The following is an 11,188-nucleotide window of genomic DNA, read 5'->3' as shown; positions in this document are numbered from 1 at the left end:
GAAAGTGAAAACGTATTTGAAATGTTTTCTAGTTCTTTTAAAGTTTGGATCAGTATTTCTGGAGGGTTTCTGAAGTCCTGCCAGTTTGTCTTTAGACAAATTTTCTGTCCAGAACCTGAATATTTTAGAAGAAAGTTTCTTGTTTTCCTCTAATCATTCACATACAAACATTCCTAAACTCAAATTGAAACTGGAGTTTTATCCAGCTGCCTGTCACAAAGACTCCCCCGTTCTCGTTTGTTCAGTGCCGTTAAACATTTGGGACCATTTGGAAATGTTCTTGTTTTCCATAGAAACAGGCATACGGTATCTTGACTTTACTTGTAGTTAGTTGTTTGCAATCAATATTTTAAAGGAAATTAAACGCTTTTTCCTATGCTACAAGCGTTCTAGCTGTAAAACTTTCAAGCTAATCTGCGTATTCTTTCAGTATTTCTGAGTGTAGTTTGGTGATCAGCAGTTGTTTGTTGTCAGGCTCAACAGACAGAAAGTCAGATCTTTCTGGAGACCCATCAGCTCTTGATTCATCCTATGACAGAATAATGAGCCAAAACACGCCCCAGAAATGTGTCAGCCATATTTAAAGGATCAACAGTCTGCATTTAGATGCTTCCTAGGAAAATAAGAACATTTTCAAGTTGTTTCCAATTGTTTGAGTGGTATTTGAAAAAAATACACAAAGTTATATTTTGACAAACATAAATAAAACTTTTGCACAAAGATAAACTCCAAAGGCTTGTCATGTCTCTCTCTCAGGTGGATTTATCCTGTCCTTTAAAGAGCAAGTCACCCCCAAATCAACTTTTTTTCTGATAAACTATGTAAATGCGTGTCTAATCATGCTGTAGACACGTGCAGTCAATAGTTTTGCTCTTTAGTGCATTTTAGTTAAAATTTTTATTTTCTACCAAAAACTGTCAGTGCTGTGCCGTTGTCAGGTAAAAACTCTGCTCTGCATTTGGATTTAAATCTGCCATCGCTATTGGCTAAGAGGTACCTGTAAAGGGTTAATTTTACATCTATTTAATGAACCATAAGACATGAGATTCTATAATAAATAGGAAATCAATCTTATGGATCTTTGGGTACTTTTAACCAGAAGATTGGAACTTTTTATTGCAGGGATTATGTAACAACTTCGTATTAACTCAGAGACAACAGAAAAAGAGTCAAGATTTAAAAGTGTAAAGATTTATTACTAAACAAATTAAAACTAGACTAACTTTAAACACTAAATGTATGGTGTAACTAAGGTGAAGGGAGATGGAGAATGGTGTAGTGTGGAATGTTGTTCAGAACCAGCAAATCCGGAGAAACGATTAGTTCTGATGGGAGTGAAGGTGATGTCGTCGCGCTAAGCTTTGATTTGGAGATTCATAATCACATAAGATGCCATTCTGTTGGTCTACGTACTCCCCGTCTAGATCAGGAGGTGTAGAGGTCCAGCTTGAACCTCTCTGGAACCGAAGCCGGTAGGAAAAGCAGCGGCCGCCGACCAGTCCACTCTTGAGATACTTCCGGGTCACAACAGTTTTGTTGGCATCTAGCAAGACCTAAAACGGGGTCGTGATGGTTCAGCTTTTATTCTGAAAGGAACTGTTGCAGCAGTTGAAACGGCAACAGATTTTATCCAGCTTGTCGTTGGTTCTTTCGGCTGAAGAGGAAAGTTACAGATTGGCCGCTCCGACACTTCTCTAGAATGCTTTGAACTGGAGTTAAAGATGACGTGGGCATAGTTTTATAATTTGGATGTTTTGATTTACGGTCAAATGAAAAGATGACAGATTTACCAAGCACCACCAAAACCACGCCTCCATCAGATCTGGAGGATTCTGACTGGATCAGTAAAAGTAATGTGTGATGTGGCTTAACCTTATGTGTGACCAGTCTCTAGTGGAAACATTTAAAGCTATATTACTGATTATATTCTATAGGATTATAATAAAGTAATTAATATTTTGATTTCACAAATTGGTTCAGATTTTATTATTGACTAACACTTTGTTTGATTAGCTTATTAAAAATAGAGTTCTTTGATTTATTAAAAAGAAAGAGTCCTTTGTCTTCATTCTTCTCTTGAGCTGGAAAGGAAAACAGTTTAGAAGCAGATGCATGAGACCTTGAACAATATCTCATGCTGATTAGTTCTTGCTGAGGAGAGGGGGGAATGACTTTTAGGTGGAAAACGGTCCTTTCATTCTGTTACATACCCTATAACGTTAGCTGGTACCGTGTGATGTCACAATGTCGTTGTGAGCCTGTGTGTGTGTATTTGTTAGCGGCTCCGCCCTCTTGGTATGCTAGGCAACAACATATGTTGCATTTTTCAAACAGGAAGTGGGAGTTGAGTAATACTCTGGTAGGGGGTGACTTGCTCTTTAAAGGCATGGCATTCACATACTGTTCCTCTGTGGACATGTCCTTTATTGTCCTTCACTTGACCTCTTTCCTCATCTTTAATCACACGCTGGACGTTATGCTGTTGTGGTACAAAACCGAACAGAAATGAGTGAAAAAGCAGCAAAAGTCCAGAGAACAACGTACTGTCTCCCTTCACCCCCCACCTGTGTTTGTCCTCTCAGCTGGACAAGAGTGAGGTGGCAACTCTTGGCCTACCCTCGACCACCAGCCATGGCGGCTCTGACAGCAACATCAGTTCAGATGGAGCAGGGACGTCCTCAGCTGGGGTCCCGGGAGTGGAGGGATCTGGGACAGGCGAGCCGCAACGGACGCGCGTTGCTCTGGAGCACCTGCAGCAGAAGATCCTGAAGATCACCGAGCAGATCAGGGTGGAGCAGGAGGCCCGGGACGACAACGTGGCAGAGTACCTGAAGTTGGCTCACAACGCAGACAAACAGCAGGCATCCAGAATCAAACAGGTGTTCGAGAAGAAGAACCAAAAGTCTGCACAGACCATCGCACACTTGCACAAGAAACTAGAACACTATCACAAGAAGCTAAAGGAGATCGAGCAGGTGAGTGTTAATGTAATGAGAAGCTGCTTGTGTGAGAGGTGTGGGGGTCCAACTATGTGAGGACAGCTGTGTCCAGATATAGACCGATGATTCCCCAAACACATATTTATACCAGTGGATCACCCCTGCATCTCACCAGACTCTCTCCTTGAACCCATTCGACTCTATCCAACCTTCTCTGATTCCTCTCCATAGAATGGACCGGCCCGACAGCCTAAAGATGTCCTGCGGGACATGCAGCAAGGACTAAAGGATGTAGGGGCCAACGTACGTGCTGGGATAAGTGGTTTTGGAGGCGGTGTTGTTGAAGGGGTCAAAGGTGGAGTGTCGGCCCTCACTCACACGGCCGTGGTCTCCAAGCCCAGAGAGTTTGCCAGTCTGATCAGAAACAAGTTTGGCAGCGCTGATAACATTGCTCACCTCAAGGACACACTAGAGGACGGGGTTGGGGGCCACTCCGAGGACACTCCAACACCCCGTGCTTTGAGCGGAAGCGCTACTTTGGTGTCCAGCCCAAAGTACGGCAGTGACGACGAGTGCTCCAGCGCAACATCTGGTTCTGGAGCGGGTAGTAACTCAGGAGGGGCCGGAGGGGGAGGGGGAGGAATGTTAGAGCCAACAATGGGGAGCCCCCGACTGGACGGCCAGCACCAACACCATCGCATGCACAGTTCTTGGGACTCTCTGCTGGAGGGCCTGCAGGAGATCAAGGCCAGCCAGACCCACATGGAGGACGCCATTGAGGACATGAAGGGGCAGCTGCAGAGCGACTACTCCTACATGACCCAGTGTCTGCAGGAGGAGAGATACAGGTAGACTCACCTGCTTCCACCTTTGGTCATCACACTCAGCACTTCCAGAGAAAACCTATGATGCAAACAGCAAATTGCAGACTTTAACACTCATCAGGAGATAGTCTCAGCTCTGGATTATTACATATTATGTTTTCCAGTGAGTTGATTTTGGAGCAGGGATTCAGGGATTAACTCTAAATGAATGTGTCCACGCTCAGTGTGAGACACGTCATTTACCCAGAATTTCAGCTTCGGGTGATAAAAATAACTTTTGGATACCAGTGGTGTCACAGAGAAATGAGCTGTACCAAATCTCCTTGCTGTCTGTTAAGATACGAAAGGCTCGAGGAGCAGCTGAATGACCTGACAGAGCTGCACCAGAACGAGATGACTAATTTGAAACAGGAGCTGGCCAGCATGGAGGAGAAAGTGGCCTACCAATCCTACGAGAGGGCAAGAGACATCCAGGTGAGAGCTTTTATTTTGAAGCCCAGTTCTACCATGCTGTTCAATCAGAATCTAAACTACTAAAATGTTTACCTAAAATAAGTCTAAAATGACCATTCCCTGGGCTGTCACCCTACCGTGGTGGAGGGGTTTGAGTGTCCCAATGATTCTAGGAGCTACGTTGTCTGAGGCGTTATGGTCAACCATTGCAAACAGTTCCTAGGTGAGGGACCAGACAAAGTGCAGCCCACAGACCCCTTATGATGATTAACACAAATGGAAACCGTGTTCCATCGGTTGCTCGAACTAGATCTCTGCTCCTCCACATCAAGAGGATCTAGTTGAGGTGGCTTGGGCATCTGGATGTCCAGGATGCCTCCTGGACATCTACCTGGTGAGGTTTTCAGGGCACGTCCACCTTGGAGGAAAGACCCAGGCAGAGGTGTGGACTCAAGTCACATGACTTGGACTCAAGTCAGACTCGAGTCATTATTTTAATGACTTCTGGCTTGACTTGATAAAATCTATAAAGACTTGTGACTTGACTCAGACTTGAACAGCAATGACTTGCAACTTGAATCGACTTGCATCTGTTGACTTTATGATAACTTGAGCATATTTGATATTTTAGCACAAAAGTGGCACGACATGGACAAAAATCAGGAATCATTCTTCATTCTGCATCTGATTTTGTACGGCTAAATGCAGCAGTACAAATAAATGAAGCTTTAAGAAGCTTTATTTCTGGAATTTATTTATTATGTTTATGTATTTAGCAGACGCTTTTGTCCAAAGCGACTTACAAGTGATAATCGGCATGTTGCCCTTGAGGCTAACAACAACAATAACAACAACAACAACAAACAATTTCCAGTCGGTCGTAGGTGGCAGTGAGGCAGCATGATGAATCATGGAGAAGAGGGAACAAAGGAGTGGAAGGTAGAGAGGGGGGACGGGTGCAGGGAGGGTGCTAGTTTAGAAGATGCTCTCTGAAGAGCAGGGTCTTCCGGAGTTTCTTGAAAGTCGAAAAGGAAGCACCTGTTCTGGTAGTGCTTGGTAGGTCATTCCACATTTGTGGAACAATACACGAGAAGAGTCTGGATTGTCCTGAGCGTGGTGTAGGCACTGCTAGCCAATGATCCTGTGATGACGGGAGCGGCCGGGCCGAGACGTAAGCCTTTGCAAGAGGATTCAGGTAGATGGGAGCCGTACCATCTCGGACTTTGTGTGCTAGTGTTAGCAATTTGAATTTGATGCGTGCTGCTAGCGGTAGCCAGTGGAGCTCAATGAACAGAGGTGTGACGTGTGCTCTTTTTGGCTGAATGAAGACCAGATGCGCCGCTGCGTTCTGGACCATTTGAAGAGGTCTCACAGTACAGGCTGGAAGACCAGTTAGAAGGGCATCGCAGTAATCGAGGCGGGAGATGACAGTAGATTGTACCAGGAGCTGGGTGGCATGTTGTGTTAGGTATGGTCTGATCTTTCGTATGTTATACAGCGCAAAGCGGCATGAACGAGCAACAGAGGCAACATGATCTTTAAAGGTCAGGTGTTCATCAATCACAACACCCAGATTTCGAATTGCCTTTGAAGGAGCCAGAGATAGGAAGTCATTTCGGAGTGAGATATTGTGCTGTATGGATGGTTTTGCTGGGATGACAAGTAGTTCAGTTTTAGAGAGGTTGAGTTGGAGATGGTGGGATTTCATCCATTTTGATATGTCAGAGAGACAGTTTGATATTCGTGCAGAGACAGTGTGGTCGTCCGGTGGGAATGACAGATAGAGCTGGGTGTCGTCTGCATAGCAGTGGTAGGAGAAGCCATGAGATCGAATGATCTCACCCAGTGAGGTGGTGTATATGGCAAAGAGAAGAGGTCCTAGTGCAGAGCCCTGGGGGACTCCTGTGGCAAGACGGTTCACGGTAGAGGATTATCCAAGCCCAGATACACTGAATGATCGTCCTGTGAGGTACGATTCAAACCAGGCGTGTGCTTTCTCTGTGATGCCCATGCTAGAGAGTGTGGACAAAAGGAAGCCATGGTTGACAGTGTCAAATGCAGCCGATAAGTCAAGCAGGATAAGCACTGAGGATTTGTCTGTCGCTCTAGCTTCTTTTAAGGATTCAGTCACTGCTAACAGAGCAGTTTCAGTGGAGTGGCCCTTTTTGAACCCAGATTGGTAAGGGTCAAGCAGACAGTTTTGTGAGAGGTATTCTGTGATCTGCTGGAAAGCCACCCTTTCAATGATTTTGGACAGAAAAGGGAGGAGATAGATAGAACGGTAGTTCTCCACATGATTTGGAGGAAGAGATGGGTTTTTTTAGCAGCCATTTAACCTGAGCATTCTTGAGAGAGGTGGGAAATTTACCGGGTGTCAGTGAAGCATTGATCACATGTGTGACTGCTGCGGCTACTGTAGGAGCAATAGCTTGGAGCAGCTTAGTCGGAATGGGGTCAAGTGGGCATGTAGTAGGGCAGCTGCACATGAGAAGCTTGGACACACAGTTCTCCGTGAGAGGGGAAAAAGAGGAAAATGAAGCAGTAGGGCCTGAGATGGTTGGGCTTGAAGGAGTTTGTGGTAGTGAATGTTCAGGAGTGGCCAGCTGAGTAAACTGTTTGCTTATAGCTGCCACTCTGTCAGTGAAGAATGAGGCAAAGGTGTCCGCTGATAGATTGTTGGTAGGGGGTTGAGACGGAGGGTTGAGCAGAGTTTTGAATGTCGAAAATAGTTTATCTATTATCATTGTCATCAAATTGAAGTTGGACAGATGACTTGATCATACTTGAAAATTCGAAGTTAAGGACTTGGACCTGACTTGGACATCCACATCATTGACTTTGGACTCGACTTGGACTTGGCTGTCTTTGACTTGGACTTCACTCGAGACTTGATTGGAAAGACTTGTGACTTACTTGTGATTTGCAAAGCAGGGCCTTGGTCACACCTCTGGACCCAGGACACACTGGAGGGAACATATGTTTCTCAACTGGCCAGGGAACGCCCTGGGATTTCCTCAGTGGAGCTGTCCCAAGTGGCTGGGGAGGGGGAAGTCTGGGCCTCTCTGTTTACACTGCTACCCCCGCAACCCAACCCCGGATGGATGGGCTACATCCATTTCAGACCGTGCTGTCAGAACTAATTATTCTAACGTTTAAATTTGCTTCCTGAGTGACACATCCCATTTTAAACTAATCCTAATGATTTAACATTCACCTGAAAGCTGCTACAAAAACAGCACTTAAAACTGTGAGCGAAAGTGTTTCAGACAGCAGCACAGTTTACAGATGCTGTGGCAAAAACAAGGTCTCACCGTGTGTTTTCCCATTGTGGGTTTCTGTCTACAGGAAGCTGTGGAGTCGTGTTTGACCCGCATCACCAAACTGGAGCTTCAGCAGCAGCAGCAGCAGGTGGTTCAGCTGGAGGGGGTGGAGAACGCCAACGCTCGAGCTCTCCTTGGAAAACTCATCAACGTTATCCTGGCCCTCATGGCCGTGCTGCTGGTCTTTGTCTCCACTTTGGCTAATTTCATCACACCGCTGATGAAGACCCGAGCCCGGGTCGGCACCACCGTACTGTTAACCTTGCTGCTGTTTGTCCTATGGAAGCAGTGGGACTTTGTAGAGTTGTGGTTGCTGCCCAGCTAAACAAACACTCGCCTCCACTGAAACACAGGGCATTCTGCACCATTGTTTTCCTCCCTTTTTGGGACGTTTCTGAGGACAAAACATGGCGTTTCTGATTGAGCAGCAGACCTAACTTCGTGTCATCACATCCAAATGCTCTGGTGTGGATGAAAACTCATCAACTGCACTGCTATCACCAAAAAAAAAAAAGTTTTTTGCAAGAAATTCTTGTTTCTTTCCAATTATTTCTGAAACTAAAGAAACGTATGATGGCTGTGGGACGCTGATCATGCTTGCTACTATCTTCATGTTGAAGCTATAGCTTATTCAAGCAGAAAGGTGTTTTTGTTTAGTTTTTTTCACGAATGTCATCCTCATGCATGTTCTCATGTGTGCACCGAGATGCAGCTTGCTGGCATGAGTTAACATTTCATTACTGAGAAAAGGGCAGCTCTTCACTCGTTCCTGCTCTTTTAAATAACAGCACATCCTGTTCTGGTGTTGCAACAGTGCGTTTTAGCCTTCTTTTTCATTTCAGTTCGATTTACAGTTAAAAGTGTAAAGACTCATAATGAATGAAATAATTTGTCTGTTCTGTCCACAAAGGCTTTTTCTTAACCACCATTGTAGAAATACTGCAGTCAACAGAGTCAAAAATATCTGGCATGTCCAAGTTTATATTCCAGTTTGCAAAAACAAGTATTGCTGTTTTATTAAATGATATAAGAAATAAATGATTTCATATATTAGACCAACTCTTGACTATGTTCTTATCATACTTCATGCTTAATGCTCTTTGAGACTTTAGTAATGTGGTTTAAAATGTTATTGATATGCAACAGATATCGTTTGAAAAAGTCTTAAAGCGTCTGTGTGTAGTTTCCTGTTGTTAGGGGTCAGTACGTACACACATTTCAGGGTAGTTTTACACCAAATCACCGTGACTGTTGCTTGTTTAAAAAAACAGTACGGTAAATGTTACCTGTGGAGCAGAAATCATGCAACCTCGGGTGTGACTCCTCAGGCTTTGATGGTCCTTCAGTTAATTCCATCTGGCGCTGTGGTTTCTGGATCTGCTCGAAGTCTGGCGCCTGCTGATGACGTCATCATACTACGGTAATACCGCTCGGCCAAAATATATTACATCTCTTTTTGGATTATGTTCTTTCACATATGTTTTGGAAAGAGTTTAGCGGTTTTGTTGTTAAATTTGTGTTTCTTACTGCCTAAACATTTTTAAACCTAGTAACGCAACTTCCGTAAGTCGGACGTTCAGCCAATCAGCTGGTGTGATGTCACTGAACCCCGGGCCAGAAGGAAACACAGCGTCCCCCAAACACACTAGACCCTTTAGACCCTATTTTTAAGTTTATATGGTACGAAGCTGTCAATTATTTTCAACAACTGGACATCATTTTATTCATTTTCAACAACATTTCAATGGATATTTCCAGAAATTAACAGTAAAAACTACGCATTGTCTCTTTAAAACACTGAATGACAATTTGAAATTTCAAAAGTATTCCTTCAGTGCTGTTTTAAAATGGCGTTTAAAAATACGTTTAAAATATATATTTAGCAAAAAGTACTTTATTATTTCAGCAGTCAAGCATATAATCAACCCAAATTACATTAAGTTTATTACACTAAGTTGTAAGTTGTAAGCAATTACACTAAGTTTTTTTTAATATATATATTAAATTAATTACCTCTAGGGTTCTGTCAAAAAATAAGAACGAGAGTCTAAGGAGCAATAAAAGTTTTTTTCTGATACCATTTGATGTGTGCCATGGATTTAACATTTGATGTTGGGGAATTTTAAAGACAGATTTTGATGCCGAGAAAGTGTTTAGATTCGTCAATAAAGACTTTAGTTTATTGTGTGAAAGCATGCAGTGGACTACAACTGCTCGTCTCACCACATTTATGCAATCACACACACTAGACAAGAACAAGGAGAAGAAAAATGGCTGTGAGTTTAACATGCTTCACATCCAAAAGGAGAAAACCATGATAAATCTGGCTATGTGAAACATGGCAGCTACGCTGGGGGAGAAGAGCTTCTGCTGTGACGTCATATATGCAACTTCTGATTTGTAGTGTTTTTACTGGGGCGACGGGCGTACAGGAGTTAGGCACTCTCCCCGTAATTGGAAGGTTGTAGGTTCGAGCCCCACTCAGTTTGTCACTGTCATTGTGTCCTTGGGCATGCTGGTGCTGGTTGAAGGGACTGGTGCCACCAGTGCTCAGCAGCTTCGCCTCTGTCAGCACACCCCAGGGCAGCTGTGGCTACAGTGTAGCTTATCCTCACCAGCGTGTGAATGACTGATTGTGTTGTAAAGTGTCTTGGGGGGTTCCAGGACTCTAGAAGGCTCTATATCAAATACAGGCCATTCACCAGTAATTACAAGTTTTTACAAGCTAATAAATCTGAAATTACGGGACAGACATATTCGAAATTAATCAGATCAGTAGGTTGCTTCGCAACATATAACCTCCAGCAGCAGTAGAAGTAGTCTTTGACCCAAATTAGGTGCCATAAACCCCAGAAATAACACTATAGTTCAATCATGTTGTGTTCTAACACTAGGTGGTAGCAGAACACGTGTAAGACTGCTTGCAGACTTCTGGCTGCTGACCAGTTTGCCCTCACATCTCCTGCTGCCTTCACGTCAGGTGGACTTGTAAAAGCTACAACTCTCTTTCCCCTGCTGCATAACAACTAACTGCTCGTTGATACTACCATATGTGTTCACGCGGTTTTCATTTCCTTTTTTTTTCCTTCATTTATTTAATTCAAAATAAAAACAAATACAACATATAAACAATAAGAAATACATAACAAAAAATCTAATTTGAACGAAAAGGAGCAGAATGAAGAAAAACATCTTATAATTTCTGCCCCCTTTTCCAGTAGAAATAATAAGTTTATATACAATTTCCATTTGTCAGACACACATACAGATTCAATCTAAACTATTTCCTTTCTAAATTCCAGTGCAATCATAATCATTGATTTAATTCTACATTTTCACAATTATTTAGTACACTCAGTTTGGTACATTTTTTAAATGACAGAGTTTTTTTTAAATTTCCCTTTTAAGGTTATTCCATAACTAAACACCATTTACAGATATATTCCATTCCTTAATTTTAGTTCTAAATCTAGGTTTTGTAAACACATCAGTTTCTTTCAGCATGTAATTGCTAGTTCTCTTTTCAATTATCCCCTGAATGTTTGTTGGCAGAGTACCTAAATTGGCTTTATACATGGTTTGTAAGATTTTCCAGTCTTTTAAATCATGAAATTTCAGTAATTTATATTTAATAAACAATGGGTTTGATGGA

The 11,188-nt window shown here is 43.0% G+C and overlaps 1 protein-coding gene across 1 annotated transcript in view; it reads left to right on the top strand.

The window, feature by feature from the left end:
- Positions 1 to 8,589, top strand: part of tmcc2 (transmembrane and coiled-coil domain family 2) — an 11,408-nt gene extending 2,819 nt beyond the window's left edge. The window contains exons 2-5 of the mRNA XM_015959862.3: positions 2,583 to 2,975; positions 3,171 to 3,787; positions 4,102 to 4,237; positions 7,562 to 8,589. Coding sequence (XP_015815348.1) covers positions 2,583 to 2,975; positions 3,171 to 3,787; positions 4,102 to 4,237; positions 7,562 to 7,861 — 1,446 coding nt within the window. The 3' untranslated portion in view covers positions 7,862 to 8,589. The remainder of the gene's footprint in view (positions 1 to 2,582; positions 2,976 to 3,170; positions 3,788 to 4,101; positions 4,238 to 7,561) is intronic.
- Positions 8,590 to 11,188: the final 2,599 nt, after the last annotated feature.

This window comes from Nothobranchius furzeri, chromosome 3 (assembly GCF_043380555.1).
Source record: "Nothobranchius furzeri strain GRZ-AD chromosome 3, NfurGRZ-RIMD1, whole genome shotgun sequence".
Taxonomy (NCBI): domain Eukaryota; kingdom Metazoa; phylum Chordata; class Actinopteri; order Cyprinodontiformes; family Nothobranchiidae; genus Nothobranchius; species Nothobranchius furzeri.
The sequence above is the reverse complement of the archived record's forward strand: the minus strand, read 5'-3'. Positions and strand labels throughout refer to the sequence as shown.